The sequence below is a fragment of the Pezoporus occidentalis genome, unplaced genomic scaffold, assembly GCF_034315485.1.
Source record: "Pezoporus occidentalis ecotype Australia unplaced genomic scaffold, CSIRO_AGI_Poc_V1 ctg140, whole genome shotgun sequence".
Classification (NCBI taxonomy): Eukaryota; Metazoa; Chordata; class Aves; order Psittaciformes; family Psittacidae; genus Pezoporus; species Pezoporus occidentalis.
Window position 1 is genome coordinate 1,017,845 of NW_026913210.1, and position 24,661 is coordinate 1,042,505.

At 37.5% G+C, this 24,661-nt stretch overlaps 1 protein-coding gene across 1 annotated transcript in view; it reads right to left on the minus strand.

Moving 5' to 3' along the window:
• The window catches only part of KCMF1 (potassium channel modulatory factor 1), a 47,394-nt gene that overhangs the window by 4,375 nt on the left and 18,358 nt on the right, over window positions 1–24,661 (minus strand). Inside the window, exons 2-5 of the mRNA XM_062609776.1 lie at window positions 19,065–19,232; window positions 7,158–7,297; window positions 4,263–4,364; window positions 857–1,031 (exon numbers count right to left, since the gene is read on the minus strand). Of these exons, the coding sequence (XP_062465760.1) occupies window positions 857–1,031; window positions 4,263–4,364; window positions 7,158–7,297; window positions 19,065–19,232 (585 nt within the window). The remainder of the gene's footprint in view (window positions 1–856; window positions 1,032–4,262; window positions 4,365–7,157; window positions 7,298–19,064; window positions 19,233–24,661) is intronic.

Genomic DNA, 24,661 nt, shown 5'->3' on the forward strand with positions numbered 1-24,661 from the left:
TTGCAGCAACTCCTTGAAGCTTCAAGTCAAAACAGCAGATGACTAAGAAATTATTTTATTCTGGCTTTGGTTGGCAATTTTATTTTTTGATCAGTTTTATTTATATTTATTTATTAGGTGATTTTATTTATTTATATTCCCTTCAAATACAGGCTTCACCTTCCAAAAATCCCACAAGGAAGCTGCACTGCAGCAACAAGACAAATATTGAACCACTGCCTCAAACATCTAATAAAACATACACAATAAAAAAGTACTGCTTCACATCAGAACTGGTCAAGTATTTTTACTGTATGAATTACTATTTCTGACAGAAGTACAGAGAAGACCTAGCAATTACATACTCTGTCCTTAAAGTTTTCCAGTTCAGAGGGATGGAAATGCTTATAGCAAATTTCATCTACAAAGAAATTTCTGAAATAAGTATTAGCAGCAATTCATTGCTCAGCGTACTACTGCAGAATCCCCTCTGCACCCTGTGTAGGAGGTACTTCTTATATAACCTGCTTGCTGTAATTGATGTAAGGCCAGGCAAAGGAGGGGGTGGTACGGCTTCTGCCCCTTAAGTCTGTATTGACAAGTTACTATACAGGTCATGACAACTGTCCTTCCATTAACAAAATATAATCCTTCTAAATGAAGCTTTCAGCTTCAGCACCTCCATAGACAGGCCCTGTGACAACCCAGCTAAGCACACTGCTCACCTGCAAGCAGCCATCAACCACATCAAGCACTGTGAAGCGCATCTACACATGCAGCTTCACGCCAACAGAAAGCAGGGCAGCTACTATCACCTTGAATTTTATTTCCTGTGCAAGGAGGACACTGGAGTAAAATCTGTGGTTACAGCTCTTACCAGCTATAGGATCCATGGCTTCTCTATTGCTTGGAGAATATGAACTCTGAGAAGATGAAAGCCCACCAGGGGAAGTGGTAGTAAAGTGCATGTTTGATCTACGTGCACGGGGGCCTCCCAAACCCCGGCCTGGGTGGAACATCCTACGTACATGCCGAACACCACTGGATTCATCGTAACCAAGAAGTTAAGAAAGCAGAACTGTTTGGCATTGAGAATTAAATGGCAACATTTTATGGGTGAAATACTCAGGTGAACACTGTTCTTCATTCATAATGATCCAACTTCTGAGGCAAAGCTATGGTGCAGTGTAGCTACAGTGCAAATCTGAGTTAGTCAGCTGAATTCAAGATACACAAGCCCTGTGTACACCAAACTCCCTTCTCCAGCTTTTTATGTCTAGGAAACATCAGGATCTATTTTTAGGTTTTTTTTAGATCAAAAGTTTTCTACTCAGAAATTTGAAAACTCTGACAAATGCATGTTCAGCTAAGCTTATCACAGAGACAGGAATTTTATTTTCCCTCCCCAGTTCTTAAGTACTGAAAATAATAAAATATTGCCATACATGTCAAAAGTACCTGATAGCTGTATTCCTTTTGACTTGCATTTCATGTTTTTATCCAAGAAATTTCATAACTTCAATCCCTTGATAAGGGGATTGAATGATAAGTTTCTGGGGCATTCAGCACTTTCACCTTTCCTCTTTTAGCCAAAGAAATGCCACTAATTCCAGTTACGACAATGTCATCTTTCATTTTCCCCCATTTCTCCACACCAGATACTTCTATTTCAAGTCTACCTTTTGTATGTTTTCTCATATAAATTAAGAAAAAAATTATTTTAAGATTTTTGTCAGGAAGTTCTTAACACTTATTCCTCCAAGGCAGTCCAGATGAGGGTTCATTTTAAAAATCACTAGTATAACCCAGCAGTGAAAAATGAAATAGCATGGGCTTGATTATCTTATTTTACTGTTACTAGACTTTTAGTTTAGATCTTCGTATCTTCCATGTTCTTTGTTTTTATAATAGTAGACTTACCACAGTGTCCATTACTGTGTAAAAGTAATGTGCAGTAAGAGTACTGTGTCCAATGTACTTTTTGTAAAACACAATTACAGTGCAGAAACTCAGGATATCATGGAGGAGGTCAAGAACTTAAGACTGAAAGTCTTTCCATGAAACTAGACTTCCTATAGCAAGGAAGAACTTCTGGCCTTACAAAAAGAGTTTACAGAATATCTGCCTTTTTCAATCCTATTAGTACGCTACAGGGTAAAACACTTAATATCTAGGGTGTAAGAGGAAAACCTCCCATGACACAGAACACACTTTCCCTAGCACAGAGTGCCTTGCACCTCTAAGTGTTAAAACTAGATGCTGCTGGAGACAAGGTACTGTATTAGGTGGAATACTGTCTCCACAGTTCAGCAAGCTTGTCATAACTAGACCTGACAGAAAAGGCCAGTACCTGGAGCTTTTTCAGACACAGGACTATGGGGTAAATTTCCTAACTGCAGCTTTTGAAGTGTTTTAAGATAACTCTTTAAATACTAGCAAAGCATGTGCCCAAGTCTATGCCAGAGTAACACAATACTCTGTAAACCTTAACTTGTGACAAAAAGATTAACTGAATATCCACGCACAAACCATTTGTACGACTGATGCTGAAAAGCCATTTTACATAAATTTTCAAATATTTTTCTACTCAAGTAAGAAACTGGGCTTTAAAGAGTTGTCCCCAGATTATAGAAGTAAAGTACACACTTTGCAATGGCTTCACAAAGTTACATATTAAGCCTTCTGGGACAAGAAAAAAAAAAGAACATAAAACCCTCAAAACTAAAATAATGTCTAATCAATATGTAGTGCTCCTGCTGCTCCTTAGACTTCTAGCAGACCCAACAATAAAAACTTATGCAGACTGTGACAGAAGTCTTCACTCTATCTAGAAAGAGTGCAAGTGAAGAGCCTTCTCTATATCCTTTCTGTACATGAAGATTGTTACAAAGCATGGAGTGTTGCTCTGTACAACTTTAACTTCAGGTGAAGTTGTTCACAACAGCAACACAATGGTATCAGAGAACAGCCTTCTAACAGCTCCCTGACTTTGACAGTTATTTTCTCCTATGCTGGCAGATCCTCTTCCTTTTTTCCTATTTTAGACCTGCCTGCACTAGACATGAAGTAAAGCCCAGCATGGAATAATCACTTCAGGATATGCTTGTCAGGTTTTGGAGACAAGATAAGCAATAGCACACAAGCAGAAAATTACATATGCATTGTCTTTTATGCTGAATCATGGACAATTTATTCCCAAAATTTATCCAAGAAAGATCCATTTTGAGATGATTGACAATGAAGCATTACTCTGCATTTGAAAAGATTTTTTCTAACTCAAGTATTCATTCTCAAGTCATTCAGTGGCATCTCCTACACAGGTTTGTGAGAAAAAGCTGAAGGGATTTGAATTCTCAAACATCTTGTTCATTTCAATATGAAATTAACTGTAGTCTAAGAAAGATTTTTGGCCTACAGAACAGTTACATGCACTCTGCAGTAATTAACATGTGCAGTTAGTCTGTCCTGACCTTAAACCATGGTAACACTAAAACAAAATCATAATAGAAATTGAGATATCTCCTTAAATGCTGTCTCCCTCCTGTTAGTATAACACCCAGTTGCTAGGGCTTGGATTATTTCTTATTTTTCTTTTACTCCAGTTGCATATTTTTTCTTCCTTTTAAAAAAAATCTTTAAACAAAAAAGCTACTACCAGAGTAATAATGTACTCTATTTGTTTAGATGAGACAAGGAATACTTCAGAGATACTTACTGTAGGGAGGCTACATGAAATAAAAGCCAAACCAAATTATATTTAATCAGTTAACCCAGGTATGTGTGTGTGTCCCAGGAAATCTGAAAGTTCTGCAGGGTATGTGTCAGTAACAATGAAATCAAGTTTTCAAAACATGGTGTTGAAAGTAGTTAAGCAGTTTAAAATCATTTGCCAAAACTAGCTGAGCTCAAATCATCCTCAGATCATGTCACAAATACCTACAGCACACTACTGAACCTGGATACATAAAGCAGCATCAAGACTAATGACAAGGCAGGACAGACCACAGTGCAAGTAGAAATAAAACTCTCTCAGCGTCCAAGTTCTTTATCTTCACTGTTAAGAGTGGAAAGCACTGCCAAGTTTATCTACAGTCTCTTCACAATCTAGTATTTATAATCTTTTAAACTAGTAAATGAACCTTTTTGTTTTTGACATACAGATCTTTAGCAGCTTAAGTTCCACAAAAACTGGAGGTATGACCCTTTGACCATAAAAAGCAAGAAGTTATCATGGCTACTAGATGAAACATTCTAGCCTCTTTGCCGCAACTTGGAAAGGATATTAAATCTCTGGGAGCTCTGTGTTCCAGTGTAAGATGAGCTGCAAAGTCATCTGTGACATGATTGGGATCCCCTCCAGGTAATGCTGCACATATTGGACAGATCTGAAATAATAAAACAAGGAAAAACATGACTTTAAAAATTTTTTACACAAAACAGAACTCGTATCATTGAGACAATCATAAGACAAATGGGCATGATTCTTATGCTTTGAAATCACAGTCCAGATATTCACAAACTCTGATAGAAACATATTCAAAAAATACAGAAAATGTATCCAAGTGCAGCCAAAAATTTATATATTTTTTACTTTGCAATTTTCAGAATGTTAGGAAAACCAGAGCCAGAATTTTCAAATTCAGTTTGCAATGTCTTGAAAATTAGTCTTTGTAGACAAATTGTCACAAACAGTAGAGTCTGATTACACAGGATTACTACTTATCTGCTTGACACTCACTGCAGCAGACAAAACAGAATGTGCAAGTATTTGCTAAGTATCAAACTGGGACCACCCATCCAGGCAGCGTGTAACTACAGGTTTGGCAGAGAAGGGCTGTTCCCCATATACCTACAGAACAGTATTTTGGCAGAAGGCACTGATGTCTGGTTTATTTGTTTTTTTAAAACCAAAAAAACTTGTCAACTAAGACAAACAGTGCCATAATTATGGCTTGTTTTTTGAGTAACTTCACAAACAGCTTGAATAGCATCTTCTGTTTTTCTTTATAGTAGTTTTGCAGTCTGCTTTTAAAGTTCCACAGATGACAGGAAAAAAAAAACACCCCCAAAAAAACCCATTCCACAAAAAACTTCCCCACATGTTAAATGCTCAAATTAACAGCACTTTGACAGTTAAATGCAGCTGCTGTCTATTCATTTATCTCTATTCACTGCAGTCAAATAATCTTGACTTTATGGAACAACTTGACTGCAATATAAAGCCCAGGTTCCTAGTATTCTTCATGCATAAACTCAAGTTCTTGACAAAAGATCACAGAAGACCACGGGCATTAAGAACACCTATGTAATAGCACACATTCATCTTACGGATGTGAAGACAAGGTCTTGAAACAAGTTTACTGTAATATCTCAGCTGTAGTATCTTTTGACAACAGCTGTCACATCTTTAATGCCACTTTAACTTCAGTAGTCAGCTCTGAGATGAAAATCACTCTTGAGCATAAAAATGGCAAAATTTAATGAATTAAAAAAAATACTCAGAAAAAAGGGGCCCAGGGAGATGTGCATTGTAAATTAAAAGTGACTGCATCTCTGAACACTTCCATTAAATAAAATATCTAAATCAATATATAAATACAACACATCTTTGGAAGGAAAGCGATAATACAAACACTACAAGCTCTGTATCTAAACAGAAATAATTGCTTGAATGCCCAAGACCACAAATATTTAGAATCTGTATTTTCTTCAGTAATATTGTAGACTTTCACTATCCAAGCAGTTCTATGCCTGGATATGCACACTAACCATTTATCAAAAAAGCCAGATTCAAAATTTAGGAAATACAAAGTCATATTCAAGGATTAAAATATTGTCCTTTATCACTGTTTTGAACAAAGATTTAACAATGTTGCAGATTGACTCGTAAAAAGGAACTTGCTTTTTCTTTACACATACACCTCTTTCAGGTATCAGTGGAGTAGCAGGTGCCTAGGATCACAAATCTAGGCTTTATGTACTGAGCTCTGGAAGTCACAGCTGCAAACAAGGGCGTGTCAAATTTAAAAATCTGGAATCATAACACTGTCAGGAACATATCACTGACATCAAGTGGTGCAAATCAGAACTGCAGTACTAAGCCACCAAAGAAAGCCATCCAAACGTGAAATTTTCAACAGTTCATGCTCCATTTGAAAGTTGTAAAGTTAAAGAAAAAATTGAGGAGATGATAAAAACTGCTGCGCATCGCTATGTTAAGCTATATTCTTCAGCACAACTATTTGCAAAGTAAACTTTTTAACTTCATATGCCCTTAAGGGCAATCTTAACACCTCTGGAGTCTCAAACAGGCAGGCAAACCAGCTCCCCTATCACTCCTTTGCACAAGATCCTTAACAGGGATGGAGCAGAAAGGTTCCTTTTCTTCCACAGAATTCCTTGGAAGTTAAGAAAACTAGAAGATTAGAATATAGAACCTATTTGTAAGCAATTTCTTCACAATGTATTAGTGATAATCCACTTCAAGTGTTCACATTTTTCTAGGAATCTATTTAGCCAGACAAGAGCACTCTAGATGTCCTGCTAACCTCATTTCTCCTACTCCCAGAGACCATCAAGACAGCGGGAGCTAACACCTGAGATGAACAAGTGTCAACGGAAATAACTGTTCTATCAGGTTAGGGATAGGAGAGACATCCCTGCTTTAACAGCAATAGTATCAGAAGAATGACAACTTTCACTGCACCTGCATACCAGGTCCATTACAAAAGCTATCTGAAGAACGTATCAAATTGTCTCCCCCTCTTTTAGTTACAAAAGACTGGCATAGATATGAGCTCCCAGGACAATTACACACTGATTGTGAAAAGGAAGACATAGCAAAGAGAGTAACCCATAACACTGTTCTAAATTTTGTCTTACAGGATCATAACCTCCTAAACATGGCAGCCTTTGTATGAGGACAAACAAAACAGCAACCACAAAAGAAAGCAAGCTAATTATATCACAACACACATGAAAAACAGAATTTTGATGTTGCTGCCAAACATAGGTATGTCTTTTCTATAAAACTCCTATATTCTTCTATAGTCTTTTATATTTTATTTAAATGAATTCATGCTTCAAGAAAGAAAAAGGAGGATACCAATTCTCCAGCAGAGAGACTTTTTTTTAACGTATGTCTACCACAATTGAAAGCCAATTCTGGAGGATCTTACCACTTCTGTTGATGTTTCTGCATGCTCAGAAGTAACATGTTCTTGAAGAGATGTTTCCGTATAACCCATTTTTCCACAATAAGGACAAGTAAAAGACTGTGGCTGCTCTATAGAGAAAGCTTCTCCACCATAGTACAAATCTGTAACAGAAAGTGTTTAAACAGAGGTTACTTCAAAGCAGTAGTGTTTATTTTGTTCATGTAAACTCTATACATGTACTTCAATGCAATCACTGCCAAATCTGATATTTAATTGAAATGGCTATTTTAATCTTGTATAAAGGCTGATATTCCAGAAGTGTGCAAATTCTGATGACAAAACCAGACAGACTACATTTCATTCTCATTAGGAAAGACAACTTAAGTTTTCTAGTATTCAGAAGGAGAAAAGATTCTTATGTATATATGCTGTTGATACTACCAAATCTCCAAACCCTCACTTTTCCATCACTCTTATTATGCCACATAACAGGGTCACCTATGGTATTATTCAATCATAAGATGAGGTTTTCAAAAACTGAACTCTCAAAAGTACCTCAAAAATTCAGATTAAAAGTTTGAACGTCCTCAGTGATAGCATATGTCAATATTTACGCCATAGCTGAACAACTGCTTTGCAACAGTAGTCATAGAAACATCTTGAATATGTAATATAAATGACTGAAGTGAAAAAGTAGTCTGATTATCTGTCACACACTGGTTGCAACTTTTAGGTGTGTTGAATTTAAGCATTTCTGCATTTCTGATAAGAAACAGGCACTTTTAAGTTGCTAATGTAGAAGTTCCAAAAACTTAACGTGAAAATGGATCAAGCCATACAAGAAAAGAATGCTTTTCTCTCTCATCTTGTGCAGGTGTCATGTATAAAACAAGAAGTATGAATAAACTTCACATTCACATCAAGATAAATGTGATCGTCAGCAAGTAATGTGAATTTTTTTCACTGACATTCTTGCTAGCACTCACTTGTAAATACCTGAAAAATTCATAAAATTATGAATATTCTGCTATAAATTAAAAATTAGACAAGTCTGAACAGATACTAGAACTCATGTTCTGCACCGCAAGGCAGTATCTGTCTAGTGTGTTAGGAACACATCCTTCTGACTGCTTAAGCTGCGGTTTCCTAAGTTTTATGACATCTTCTGCTATTGATGTCTTTAGAACATGACTGGGAAGAACAGAAGAGCATTTCTGCTTCTGCAACTTTACAAAAGATGTACAAGGTAAAAAGGTATGTACCTATAATCTACTATATTAACAGAGCATTTCAGATACAACTAAGTTTTGAGGGCTAACACTCCAAGATGGTACAAGAAATCAACTTCAGTAACATGCTAATACACATAGTTAAAGATACATAATCAGGCTGAATATACTGCAGAACAAAGTTAATGTTCAGTAAGTCCCTGTCTCTCTTATCTGGAAAGAGCGTCTAAAGCATTTAAATGCTAGAGGAAGAGAGAAAGATACCCCTTTAACAGGCATAGTAAGAAATGCCCAAGGAGGCAAAACGTACTTGCTAAAGAAGGAATACTACCTGACACACTGAGCATTTTAACTGGTTCATCAAACTAACTACCATTGTAAGCTTGAATATCATTCTGAATTTAGGTTTGTTTATTCACATACACATGAAGAAAACATTATATCCAACTATCTAAACCAAAATTTACAGCCAATTAAGTCTTAGTTCTCCAAAGCAGCATTTGAGGTTTCATTGACTGTTTCATACAGTAAAGCATAGAAGTAAATTTTCAGAGAATGGAACTCTGTATGAGATGACTGAAACAGAACTGTACAGGCTGAAAGACAGCATGAATGCAAGTTGGAAGACATGCCAAAAAGACTAGCATATCCACCCCCCAACCTGCAAGTCATTTATACAGTACCAACACAAACAGAGGCCTGGAATCACTATTAGAGCCAATCACAAAGGTCATCGCACAACATGTATCAGCACTCAGTTCTAAATTCATCTGAGTCATCCAACACACAGAATGGGTGTTTCCTTGACAGGCTGTCAAGCATCCTAACAACAAGACATGTGGTGTGTCTTAATTCAGAACATCTGTCCTTACCCAATTCCCTTGAATCCTTGGGAAGAACTAGTGAAGCTATGAAAAGGTGGGAGAGGTTGCTGACCAACACTTAAATTTACCATATTCAACTGAAGACAACAATACTATCAGATTGGAAGAACTTTTTACAAACTCTTAAATCTGCTTGTTTGGTTTACAAGCTAAGAGTATGTTCTGAATGCTCAAACCCAGGACCAGCAAATTCCTCCACATCAAGGCTTTTAAAACTATTTATTCTTACCAATTACTCACAACAAGCTTGTGTTTTTTATTCCATATGAGTAGACTGGTATCGCAATTACTTTGACAGGTGACCAGAAACACTGGCCTCTTATTTACATGACATGCAATAAAGACTTGCATGAAAATTAACCAAGTTTGAAATGTTATGGAGACTGTTTCAGATAACACACATATGTAATTCATAGAATTTTGAGCTCCAAACCACTGTTACTTCAGTACATGTTTCAGTAAGTACTCTGAAATTTTCTCCAAGAACAACATTCAGACTCCTATTTTGTTGTAGCCAAAAACCTGAGTGGGGGTTAAAAAAAAAAAACACCAAAACCAACCACAAATATGCTGCAGCATCCTCAAATACAAATAATTTACCTAAGTCATGGTTTCAAATGAGGAAACCACAAACAAGGTTTACATAGGACTATGTTTTAAGCAGTTACTAAACCAGTCTCTGAATGGATCAACTATAGAGACTCTGGAACAGATATTCCTTCAGAAAATTACACCTGTAAGACAAAGGACTCAAAATGACAGTTGTCTAGAACAATAAACACAAAGCGTTCCAATGAGGACTGCTGAAAGAACCCTCCTTACAATTAGATGAAGAAAAAGTCTATTTAAAGTAACTTACTGCGCAAGTTGTTACATATATAGCAAAAAGGAAAACTTTAAAAGCATTCTTACTTCTACAGTGCCTTTGCACAGAGAAAATGTAAACTTCAGTTCTCACTTTTCACATGTCCTAAATATGTAACAAAACTGGAACTTTATTAAAGTTTCATAACAAAGTAAATAAGACAGCCAAATTTTTGAACTGAATAGTTAAAAATTCCAAATTTAACTGCATTTAATCTGCCCCAAACAGCATGTGTAAATACTACATTGTTCTCTGAAACCAAATACTGCAACAAGAACTTCTGCAAAAAAGTTCTGCATACTTGCGGGAATAGCAGAAATGCCAGTCACACACACATCAAAAGCTAATGACAGTTTGTTCAGTTGATCCTCTGATTTCCCTCAAGCTTTGGTATAATCCTCATGATGATGATAATCCAACACCTACTTACTGATTGGAAAAATGAAATTCTCCATCACTGCAAACATGCACATACAAGCACACAGGAACACCGAAAGTCAAATTTTCCTTTGAAGACGTTCTAGCGGAGCAGACTAATTTCTGGGAATTATCCAAGTCCTGGCATCTTACATACTGAAAGGGATGAAACAACATGCAGACTCAAAGGGGCAAACTAATAAAAAACGGGCAAATGACCTTACTCTGGATTTTTCAGCTGGATTTGCATATATAAAAGTAATTCTGCATCTACTATCTAAAAAGAAAAAAAGTCCCTCAAAATTATCAGGAGGTCCAAAACCCGCTACCTATAAGCCTCACTGCTTCATGTACATTTTTCAAGTAAAGTGTAAGTACCAACTCCAACTTTGCAGATGCGAAGGGCGCAGGGCCACAAACAATCTAAAGTGAGTGGTAAACAGATCAGCATGCAGAAGAAAGTATCTTTTCCTTGGACATGCTGTTAGCTCAGTCCAGATGTCAAAAATGCCAGCAGTAAGTACACACTATTCTATCACAGAGTGCAGAGGTTTGACGAGTACTCTTAAATCCCGTGTTTCTGGCCTTTGCTTTTAGACAACATGACACAACCCATTTGTTAATTAAAAAAAAAACAACAAAGAAACCCAAAAAACAAACATTCTCTCCCCCCCACAGCTCTCTCCAGCCTCCTGATTATATTCCTGCATGTTCTCCCACTCATGACTCCTTCCATCTTTCTCATAATACAAACAAATATGGACATGCCAAATAAATGTACCTTCATCTGGAAAGCACATGTTAGAAGTTGTATCAGTCACTGGCAAAACTAAGTGTTTTTCCTGTACAAGTTTATACCTCCCTTTTTTCCCCGTCAACTTTAATTCACCTCTTACAATCCAAATCTATCCTTTTTTTTCGTCTGAAATACAGGCCACCAGATGCATTAAGATATAGCTACGAAAAAAAAAGTTGGTAATTAAGTGATCTCATGAATCTTTGTGCCTAATTTTAGCACTGAAGTTTCTGAATGGATATTTCTCTACCTGTTTAATTTTTACAAGTGCATCATAACTATGAATAGCCATGCAGTCATGTTATGGACCACCAACGGGCCACTTGCTAAGGAAGACCCTAACAACTAGAGGAGTATGGGAATGAAAAGAGGAGGCCATGACTCCATGGCTGCAGAAGGGAGGCAACCCAAAATTATATTACTGTTTTAATTTACAGTTGTTTTACTGTTATGATGCAACTGGGCCACAGTCAAAGAATTATTCCTTCTGGCCACAAAGAAATCTTTCAGATAATGTATTTTGTTCTTTCCAAATACCCTTCTACACAAAAGCAGGAGTACACAATCCTTCAAACTCCTCTGGACCTCTAAAGCCCTCTTTTCAAAGTAGCTAGGAAGAGAAGGTTGCTTAGTAAATTAAACCAGACTAAATTGCATCTCTCTAAGAGAAGATTCATTGCCCACTGCTTTATCAGTTTAAGGAAAAATACAAAGGAGGAAAAGAATCAGAATACCGTTAAAGAGGACCCAACAGGAGTTTGTGAAGTTAAATCTGAAGCTCAACAGTGTTTAGACACTTCAACTTTTTCCTGGGGGAAGGGGTGAACACATTACACACACAGAAAAAAAAAAACAAACAACCTCACACATACACACGACCCCCACATTTTAAGTGAAGCTCAACCAAAATATAAGCTGTTTCTTTTTCCCATCTATCTATGGTACCTAACAAGCTACAGACTGCTTGTATTTAACATTTAAATCTAAGTAACACATTCTTAAGCCAGGGAGGAGGTTAGTAATGGGACAGAAGTACAGTAGATAAAAAAATCTATCTTCCAAAGAGATGATTCAGGACTACATTTTATAACAGCTTGCTTATTTTCTATTAAAACATACTTCTTTACAAGGGTATACAGCAGTCAGGTATTTTAGTTTTTCTTCATATGAGTAATGTGACTTTGATTTGATATATACATAGAGATAAAAATGTTGGCATTATACAAGTTGAACTGTATGCATTTGCATTTTTGCCCAATGTTTGAAGAAACTAAATGTTGGCAACACACCACATTTTACAAAGTATATATATTCCTGTATCACTGATCAATCAGCCATACTATTCAAATTGTATTACCCTTAAACTGCCATTAGGTCCATTTTGCTGCAGATTTTATGAGGAAAAAAAAAAGAAAACATTCTAAAACCTGACAGATACTCTGCTATAAACTTCAAATAGTAATGGTCACCTTCTGTTTATAAAGATTTGCATAAAGGTATAGGCCAACAGGAATCTTACAGAATTTACCCCAGCCCTGTCCCATGCAGGCAGACCTGGCAGTGATGCCAGCAAGGTGAGGGAACAGCTGTGAGGAGATGACAGTGCGTGCAGGGTGGGCAATGAGTTGAGCAGGGGCCAGCCATGCCCACAGAGCTCGCCCCTGCTCGATGGGTGAGCACAGGGGTGATCCCCGCAACTCTGACTATGTCAGACTCACTCAGGCACTGCAACTCTTTTGAGGCATCCTCTTACAAGGAGACATTGAATTGAAGTCTCAATTCAGCAGAAGGCCATTAAGATGTCAGGGGTGGAATACTCACCCTACGAGGGGAGACTTACAGGGCCAGCACTGGCTCAGCCTCAAGCAGACACTTTTGGGTCACCCAACAGCTGCCCCACACCTATAGAGATAGGATCCAGAAGATAATAGCCAGGAGCTTCACTGTCTACAGTAGAGGAGGACAAGAAGATGAAAGGAAAAACATTTTCCCCACACACAGACAAGCAGCGGAACACAGTACCCAAACAGCCCCTGTACCGTCTCCGCTCCTGGATGCTTTCAAGACCAAAGTGGACAAAGCCCTAACTATCCTGGTCTGACCTTGGAGAAGAAAGTTGGACCAGTGACCTCCAGAGACCACTGCTAACCAGAATTATCTTATTACTGATCCTATGAAACAAAGATAAACAGTGATAAGCTGTAATACTCATCTAGACTAATATTCTGTTAATCACCAATGTTGTCCTGCTTTACAGACTGGAGAGATCACCTCTCAAAAACTGTGACCTCTATTTCCTCACCTGAAATTCTCCTCTTTACTACAGAGGCAGTGCAAGAGGCACACTTGCTGGAGTAAAATACCAGCCTGGGTAAACCTGGAAATAGCTGCTCACTCCTTTCACCTTCACTATTTCAAACTTTTGGCAAGCTTCTAGTACAGCTGTACTAGAAGCTAGCAGGAAGAAACAGCACATGCTCCAATTTTCTTCATGCAGTTTCTATCAGCTGTCAATCTCAGTATTCAACCTCAAAGCCAGACAGTGCTGGGTTAAATGCTTCAGTGAGACGCACTACTGGGGCTGACAATGACTACATGGCAGGTATTCAGTTATTTGTCCAGCTGCAGATGGTTGTTTTATTTCCCCAGCAGGCCCCGAGCTGACAAACAGACCTTAGGCGCCTTGACCAGCCTCAAAGCAGACCTCCACATACACCCTCTGTCCATGGGCTACATTTAAGTTCTGATGATCTGGACATGAACTGTGCTGCAGCAGCTCCCAGCCCTCTTCCTGCCTTAGGTGGCTTTCCTGCACAGATCTCATAACTTGTTATATTTACTTTGTCAAGGACATGCTCCTGTTACCAACCCTGCCCTGCACACCCTGACAGCGAGGACACTGGCCCTGCCTGTGCTGTAGTTGTTCTCAGCTCTAGGTTTTTATCCCTTATGGAACAGCCCTGGTCTTGCTCTTCCCCAACAGCAAGAACCACATGCTGAAGCCATGATCAAGTGCAGATGCTAATGAAAACAAGAGAGGATTTGCAACTCATCTGACAATACTGGTAAGTGCCAAAACAGCAGCTGCTGGTCAAAGGCAGGGTTCAGTGAGCTGGGAAACAGCTCTGCTGAAATGGACAAGGGGATCCCAGTGGACAATAAACCAGACATAAGCCAGCACTGTGCCCCTGCACCACAGAAAGCAAATGATGTCGTCTGGCCTAAATCAGTAAGAGAACAGCCATCAAATCAGAAGATGTTACCCCACATTACTTGGCACGTGTTAGGCAACATCAGCAATACAGGGTTTAGTTTTGGTCTCTCTATATCAAGACAGATACTGAAATAAAATTGAGAGGATCTAGGAGGTATTTTTGCATTGCAAGCATGCACACATGCACACACATTTGTGTCCACCCAGACAGCCAGAGAACCTGACATTAGTTGAAGAAATGAGGTTCATCCACCCTAGAGAAAGCTCAAAATGAATCTCATCTCCAACTTATACTGAAAAAAGTAGTTGTGGAGGAAACGGACGTATGCCCTTCAAAGGGAAACATAGTACAGGCTGCAGGCACAAGCTGCTTCAGAGTGAAAGAAAAAATATTCACTGTAGGAACTGAACACTGGAAGAGGTGATCCAGAAGTGGTAAAACATCCCTTCAGGGAAATAGTCAGGACTTGGGTTGATGGGAAAGCCCAACTTATGCTCCTACTTCCAACAGAAGGGTGAATCAGATGACCTCCTTCCACAAACTACAGTATTCAGTGATGCTCTGACTTGGCAACATATGCAATTAACAACAAGATGTGCACTCACTCTAGTGACTGAAAGAAAAAAGTGCATCACAAAAGCCTCAGGCCAAGTTCTGATGAATCCAGTTAGACCTCATACTACTTATTATCAAGATAACCATTATATGAGCCACTCCCTTTGGCTAAGAATTAAGTACAAAAAGTAGTAAGATCTTCTGTCACATAAGCACCTCAGCTGACAAGTAAGGGTACATTTGTTCTGTACTTAAATAAAAGCAATACAATTTTGGCAGAGAATGCTACTGAAAATTTCTTTTACTTTCTTTGCCAGTATAACCCCTTTAAAGTATCAGGGGTAATGTCCAAGCCACATGCTTAAAATCATAAAGCATCCTAACAGCTTAGGATTCTTTTTAGGGAAAAAGAAAACTGAACTTTGCTCAGAACTTCTCCATTGTCCTGACAAACTGTCCTACAAAAAGCATAGATGTACAATGACTGCCTTGTAAGCACATTCCTGTTCTTTATGTAGGCTTGTTAGAATTCTGCTCTTTGACCCCTAAGAAATAAGCTAATTGGATTTGTGCTTTAAAGGCCACTTGTCATTACATATGAGACTTCATGCTTTATTTTAAGCTCTGTCCCTGTTACAGCAGCATATCACTCTTGGTGTATGTGTTAAAAGCATTTATTCCAGTGTCTTTTCTGGGGACTGAAGAACAAAAGCACTGCTGTTGTTCTGGATCACATCTTGCTTCAAAATGAATACTCTGTCAGACACTGGCTCCTGAAAGACAAATATGCCAAGCAGATGGTACAAGAGTCAACATGTGTAGACAGAAACCACTAGGGCTTTTTGTTTTCAGTGTTCTCATACAGGGCTCCTATACCAATCCAGAGTCTCAAGGAGAAAAAGAAAATACATCAAAAAATATCAAGATGACAACAAAAAGCTCCATCAGAGCACATGAAAGAGTCCACCTTTTTGCTCTGTACTCTAACATTATTACAGTACCTAGGACCCCTAACACTGATCAGAATTTTCATGGAGGTAAACAATCTGTGAACCTTTAATACACTGAAGCAATCTCAGACACAGGATCATTCATGTGATTAGCCATCTACTACAAACTTGAAGTAAGTCACAGCTTCAAGCACAGACTACAAGCAAACTCTGCAGTTATCTCTATGTAGACAGTGCTGGCCAGAAAGGTGATGGGAACTAGACATATAGGGTCCTTTCCGTCAGCTGCATATGCACACCTTGAGCAAATGACTCACTGATGCCCACATACACTTCTAAAAACATAAAACTGACACTGACCTGCTCTGAGTTGTTTGCATCAGTTTTGCAATGGAAGGATTCTCCCACTCTGCTTCCTTCCTGCTGGTAAAATACTCATCTACTACCTATCCACTTCTCACCATCAGCAAAAATTGTAAGTTTACTCCTATTAAAAGCCTTCGGGGTTTTGTTTGTTTTCAGAAGTTTTCATACCTTTGAATCAAACCTAATTACAGGTGACAGTATTGAAGTTTGTAGTTTACTTGGCCATTGACAATTTACACACCTACTAACAGCCTTTCATTCTGTGTTCCTACTGAAGTTTTCCTCTGACTTAAGTACTTAGCAAAACTCCCTACTCATACTGTCATACATTAGGAAACACTTCTCTAATTTGACTTCCCATGTTACTAGGAAGTAACTGGTATCATTACTTCTATGCTATTTAGTTTTACACTGGCAATCTTCCTGCAGGGATTATTTTCTTGTAACCCATTAAAATCTGCTTCTTCAGTGATTTTTAATATTCACTAGTACAGCTATCCTGATAACTCTGAAACAGGTCATTCTAGACTAGTTCTATCATTTATTGTTGATTTTCTAACTAAACTTGGCATTCCTTAGCTTGTAATTTTTTTGGCTGTTCCTCAAACTCACATGATTCCCTTGGCTACACAAAGTCCATAGTTCCTCCAAGTATTTGTGCAATACAGTAAAACAGTTCTTTATGTCTTACATTCTACAAAGAACTGTAAAATAAAAACATTAAGAATGTCACAGATCTTTCTGAGCCTTAAGGAATATGTTATTTGTAAATATCCTATTATTCATTCTCCAGTGTATAAGCTTACAAGGTCACTAGTACTTGAGTGCCATCAAGCTTTGCTGCGGTTCACAGTCTGGTGGTGATGTATTCTTTGCTGTTCTTGTTCTAACAGTGTTAATCAAACCAGGAGTCCGGCTACAGAGCTCAGCTGCAGTATTTTTTTATCCCCAGCACTGGTTCTGTGGGAGCAATGCTCAGATAATCAAGCCATATGAAATTTCTACAGATTTTCTTACTTCTTATTTTAAAAGCCACAGTAGCATAAACAGCAAGCAATGCAGAAATAACCCTTAGAATACTGTTACCCACCTCAATACTTCTCTGCAACCCTTCTTCCACCTCACCACCTATATTATTCATGCACACTTAAATAGTAAAAAATAACCCCCACAATATACACAAATAACATATTAAAGCAAAAGATCATTTATCAAAGACTTCCAAAAGAGAAACACCCCAGTTGCAAGAAAAAAATGTATTTCCCAGGCATTCCTGGGTTCTGTTCTGATAATAGGCATTTTTAAGAAGATCAGAACAAACTTCCTCAGTGTAGTAGACTGAAAGTTTTGACCTTTAATGTTAACTTATGGCTTCACAGCAAGCGTGTTTCAGTCCTTATGATGAGCATTTAATATTTACAATAATGCTGTCCTTTTAGCCCATATGCAAGACCCAAGAATAACGGTTATTAAGTGGTAAAGTTTGAACTCTGCATCTAAAATGGTGCCACAATCCTGAATTAATATTATGTATACAGAAATTTACCTTATTACCAAGACAACAAAAAAAAAGAAAAGCCCACGCTAAAATGGCATCATGCATGTTTACAATGCACTGAATTATTTTCTTCCAAACCATGGATTCCCAGGGCCTGGTTTTCTGAAGTCATGACCAGGCAGTCTGACAGCAAGCAAAGGCCTGAGAATTAAAATTTAAAAAAAAAGACATCTTCATTCAAAGGCTGTTTTGAGAAAGCAACTGCATATTTCTATATATACACCTATTCTCTAATCTTTAACATAGTAAATTACATTTTACTTTTGTTTCAATCAAAAAGGTAAAGATGTAATTTAAAATAAGCATTCAGCTTTTAAGAAATCACCATATTTAAATATTTCTAAACAAGGAATAATACAACCAGAATCAGCAAAAAGAAATTATTAAAATGTCAGCCCCACAGGTTTAGCATAAAGCCAAGATACACATTCAGAATCAGCAACATCTTAGAGCAGTGGTTTGTCACAGAAGTATCTCCTAAATTACAACCTGTTACAAATATAATGTAATAGAAGCAACAAGCAGGTTAGAATAACTTCATTAATTTTAAATACTGACATGGCTTTATAGTCAGAAATAAATCTTAAGTTAGTGTATGTTCAAAGGAGTTCACAAAGATTACATGCTAGTCCTGGACACTGAGCTTTTACACTCAGTACTGCCCATTGCTACTCCGGCTATACCTACAGTCCCACATAAACCACCAGTGAATAACATTCCTACAAAATCACCCTGGGATTTTTCTGCTTGTACACCGTGGCACTTACGCAAAGCACACTGTTGGGAGAAGGTTTCCACATAATCTGAACTGGAAATTAATGAGGAATACTCACTAAGTATATTTATTAGTCTGATAACCTGCTGTTATCAGGCCAAAATAAGATTAATGAAGAAGAAACAATTTAAAGAATACATAAGCCAATTGTTCTACATTAAAAAGCAAAGAAAACATGCCTGCTTTTAAAGAGAGAACTTATTTTCGGTGTGCTAATGGGGGACACCATTAGTAAGTGACAGTAAGATGAAAATCCGTATTACATTTGTAGACAACACCACAGCAGCAAAATTACTAGAGTCCGAAGTTATCACTTACCAAAGTCTACTCTTGTTAGTATGCACTGCATTGGATGGTCAGTTGTATGCCTTGTCGTTGTTGCACCACTTTCATAACAGGTTGCACACAGATCGTAATCGTAGCAAATCAAACACTTGTATCGTCGACCTCTGAAATTTCCTTTTAAGCATGCATCACAGCTGACACCTGTAAACAAATAAAACTGCATTAAAACAGAAGTGAATGCATTTATCTTTAGTAACAGGCAGATTTGTAACTATTGTCCCTCAACAACTACAAGGAGACAGCTATTTCTGACATGTGCAGCTGGCACAAGGCTCAATTTTAAAATGTATTTGTCTTTCAAATGCACTACTCTCCAAAAATTAGAATCTTGAATTCTTGAAGCAAAATTATGGCAAACTCAAGCACCTGAAATAATAATAGGTTAAAGGTATAAAATCTCTTCAGGCATACCTTCCTACAGGCACCTAGTAGTATTGACTAGTATTTAGACAGTTCAGTTAAGAATCTCTGGCCAAACAAAACTCTTAAAAGCTGAACTATATAACGGCTGATCAGGAGGAAAAAAGCAACAACAATAACCACTGATGAAAATGCACAAGCTTTTCAGCCTTGCCTTTCACACTTCCTACTTTAATTCTGAAGAACACCATAACCATCCCTGTCATTATATATAGGGTAGAGATTAGGGCCTTTTTCCATTTAAAAAAAAAAACAGAAAAAAGTTAAGGTGTTGTCTGAAGTTAGGCTGCATCAGTTCTCTCCAATTTCTTTAAGCTCAGCCTTTGCACTGTAAGGTAATCACAGTGCGTATGTCAGAGAAAGGCTTCATAGCTTTCAAAGGCTTTCATTTTATTGTGTGGTTTCACATCTCTTGGTTACTTAGTTAAGTGCAAGAGATGTGTCATCATCTTGTAATTTGTCACACCTAATTCTTCAACTGCAGCAGTGAATTAAGGGCCTCCACCAAAGATACCAGTGTACAGAATTAATACAGGATTTTGATCAACATCCTCTTTCAGAATCAGCTAAGATCTGTTCTTCATAGCTTGGCAAAAGCAGACAACTTCAGAGTCAAAAACCTGCCAGAATGAAACAGTCACATTAGCCACCTCAATTTTTTTTTAAGCATAACTGCCAGAAAACTGGTGTTAATACACTTTTTTCAGTTTTTGTTGTGCTACTCCATTCTGCAGCATCTGCACAGAAACTTTTACCACATATAAAATGGACTGCAACAAGGAGAAATTTCTTTTAAATCTCTGCTACTTGTTTGAACAACTGCATCATCCCATTTTGATGAACAGTAGATAAAATTATCATTTTTTCATTTCATTTCTTTACCTACAGGGACAGCTTATGGCATTATCTAATGATTTCTAATGTCTAAGCACAGTGTTTATACAAGTACTGAACTGATTTCTTTACTTGCCTCACTCAGTATCTGCCTTGAAAGCATCATTCTACATGGAATACGTATTATGAATGTATTAGAAAATATTTCAAGAACCTTTGTTAATAGACTCAAAGAACTACAATAAGGACAGCCCTGTTACCATCTTTAAAGTTGGGTTTGTTTTTTTTTTGTATGTTTGGGGGTTTTGTCCTTTTTTGCTTTAATTTTGCTTTTTTTTAACTTTTTTTTTTGGGGGGGGGGAAGGTAGGGTTAATCTTTCTCACTTGGCATGCTTTTCGTCCATAAGTTCTGAAGATCTGTAACAATCTTTGATTATTTGGACACTGAGAACAGCCTAACTTTTGAGAACACCTGCCACAATAAATTTAATTATTTCAGTTGGTTTGTTTGCTTCCCCCCCAGTATAGTGATCTACAAAGTTTTAATCTATGCAACATCAGTATCTCCCCAACCACACATGCCATACAAAAAATGCTTAATAGTTACTGGCAGCACTGCAAGTCTTTTTGTTGCCTAAACTTTCTGGAAAACAGCTGATCAGCAAGTTAGATATGACACTGAAATAAACAGACCAGTTTGACCTCAATCCCATGTCAGACACTAACAGCTTTCCAGGTGAAGTATTTATGCCATGGTTCTCCAGTAAGTTTATTCTCTCTACCTTCTTCCTTTAAGCTCAAAACAGTCAACTTAATGCAGATGTAAGCCTCTTTGCAACAAACTCCTCCTGTCACATGTTCTCTCAAACAACTACACCATTGCTACTTGAAGACAGACATGTTTTTTAAGAAGTATTCACTTACAGGCATTCTTCACACCAATATTTCTTCATGTCATCCAAATTGCAACCCCCTTAAATGTTGTGCTATTAACTTTGAAGAAATTCAGCCATAAACATGAATCACAACATAATGTGATAATTTAAAACTTAAGAGCATTTCTAGTGGAAATGTACAGCAAGGTCTTCAAACAACAGATGAATTTTGCTCATGATCAATTACCAGAAAGTCTACAGTCTGATTCAAACAAAAAAACCAACATTAACATAACAGATCACTACGGTTGGTTAAGTTAGACAAATAGAGTAATGAAGTTACTGAGACAGCATAGTTTCTACATTTTCCAAGATTATTATTTTGCCACAGCTACCACATTTTTCCCTTTAAGAAGTAGGCTGACAGCAGGAGAAGCACCATGTTGTCTACTGTGAGGCATCCCTGTCCATGGCAGAGGCAGGTAGAACTAGATCTTAAGGTTTTTTCCAACTTGAACCTTACCACAATTCTGTATTATTTTATATCCTTTTGGGTAGCAGAGAATGAAAACCACAGAAGGGAAAATGATAATTTAATTAAACCCTTCAGGGTTGGAGCGAAACCCATGCTTAAATCCCTAGATCTCCCCACAATTCCAGTAGGATCTCTTTTACAGAAGTTACATCACTTACTCCTCCCTTTTCACAAGTTTCACCCAAGGTCCACTGCAGTTTTTCCTGTTCTTCAAGCTTATTACTTGGCTGCCAAAACCTCACCCATCTATCCAACCTGAGATCTGGAAACAAATACCCAGGCAAATAATCTCCTCCCACCCTATTCTTTCTACTACAGTGAACACTTATTTCCTTATCAAAGCTTTGATTTTGTTTTTGTTTCTGTTTTTGTTTTTTACAGCAACTGAAATTCCAAAAGTTCATTTCTCTTCCCTGCATAAATGCCAACACTCAACATATTCCAGTTAGCACAGTATGTCTTTCACTAGGTGCCTATCCAACACTTCCCTGTATTTACCTTAAATTTATGAATACAGCAGGTTGTGTTACAAGCTCAAGAATGTCAGCTTGATCTGCATGCATCCATATTAATCACAGGGTTTGAGAAGAAAACATGGTCTAGAGGGGTTCACTTTGAAGCAGGGAACAAAAGCAAATAACCAAAAGAAAAGCCTGAACAACGTGTAGCAAGGGTTTAGATACCCTTGCTGGCTTGCACTAAATGTTAACAACTTAAAAGAAGACTTGAATGAAATCCTACTAACCCACAACCAACAGCTATGCAATGAGAGCTTATCTACTTTTCACAAAGCAATAATTATCACAGATGATAGAAGTGGCTTTCTCAAACTTTCTTCTACTTTGCTATTGGTATACAAGTACCCACATACACTGCTTAACATGTATCACGTCTAATTAAACCTTGCTGCTCACTAACAAGAATGTTTGGTTTTTTTTAATGCAACACTTTTCCACTAGAGGGTAGCATTGTTCTAAAAGCCAAAGGAGTTTTGGTTCAATTTAACTATCAAAGTTCTGAAAGCTTCTTCAGCAGTATTCCTTCCTAATATGACGTATCAGACACTCACGTTTTGAGTGAAATGAATCGGGACATACCTAACACACAAGTGTTTTCTATGTCGCATGCTGAACAGTAGTATTAAACAAAAAAATTAACACCCCCCCACTCACCCACAAAAATTTTTTCCAACCAAAAAACAAAAAAACCACCCCAAACAACTCACAACCCCCTTCCCCAGGCCCTTTCATACTTTGATCCTGATAGCAAAACACAATTTGCTATTATGAGACAGAATTACTTTTGCTAGGAATTCACTAATATGAAAGCAACTTCTGGGTTTAACAGAAAGACTATAGGGAGCTCATAACCTGATTTCATATGGAGAGAGTAACACTGGACAGACATGTAGTTCTCATACTACATGCATCAGAATTAATTTGATTTTACTAGTAAAAAAAAAGTCCTGAACATCCCAAACTATTACTGCCTTGGATAGACTTCCATTTGTAACAGTAGGAAGCGTCCCGTCCTCCCCCCCCCCCCCCCAACTTGGCCTCCTCAGACACCATGGAAAAATCAGAACAGTGTTATTAAAACCCCAATAATCTGGCCCAAATAGAACTGACCCAAGAAACTTGAGAAAGTATCAGGATTTCTTCTTATGAACAACATATGGTCAAAGGTAAGTTACATACAGACATTGGAATGTTCATGCCTCAAATAATGTGAGCTGCTATCAATTTTTAGGTATTTCAGAGAAAATGCCACCTATTTATCATAGAAAACATTTAAAACACATAAAACCTACATATGAAGTATTCAAACAGTTAAGCCATGAACATTTAGCTCCTGAGAGCAGTATTTAATCCTTGTGCTATCCCTGAGAATTAAATTCCATTGTTTTAGCAGCACAATGGAATGCATTAAGTTCACAGGTAGTTTCACCATTTAACATTCCTGTCAGCAGCTAAATGTCCAAAAGCAAACCTTCTGGCCTATAATTCAGGTACTGGTTTTAATTCACTGCTTGGAGTTAGGATCACTCAATTTCTCTCGTGTCCAACATAAATATGAAATTAGTCTGTTAATGATTTTTTTCTCCAGAATGAAAATGCCACTTACTTTAAACTGTTTTTTCCTACTCTACCTGAAGTACTACAGGGGTTCATCTTTCTCAAAGACTGAAAGGATTACATGCAAAAGTACCACTGAATTTCAAGAGGACAGGACAAACTTTAAAGCTCCCACCTTTCAAAAAACCCAACTTACTCAATACAATTGAAAACTACAAATTTGCACTGCCTCTTTTGTGGCAGAAAACATTGCAACCTGTGTACTGCATCTACTTTCATATTCTGAATATAATAACTAACACTACCTTTAATATGCACCTGATATATTTCAGGGTAAAATGCTCTTTCAGGGGTATGGTGGTAGTTTTGGGTTTGTTTGCTCTTTTAAATAAATTCACTGGACATCAGCTATCTCACCTGTAGTCTACATGCCACATGGCAACCCCAGACCGTGGTTCAGTTGTTTCTAAGACTGAAGTTAGGAAAATATGCCAATTGAGAATATACAAAAAAAGCAAACAAAAAAGAAATCATAAAAACCCACAACAAATTTTTCTTTAATAGCCTCATCTCTTAATGTAGAATACTACCTAATTCAAGAGCTTAGCTTCTAGGAACATAAACTTTGTTGGTTCTGCAAAAAGCTGACCAAAAATTCAGCCAAACCATAGAGCTTAGGTTTTTGTTTACTTTTTATCATGTATTTACTAAATCATATTGTGAAAACAAACATCAAGGAGACCTACAACACAGAATACACTCCATCATCCTTGCAGCCTCAAGTGCTGAAAAGAAAATTCACACACAATATCCTTTATCTAGAAAGGATCC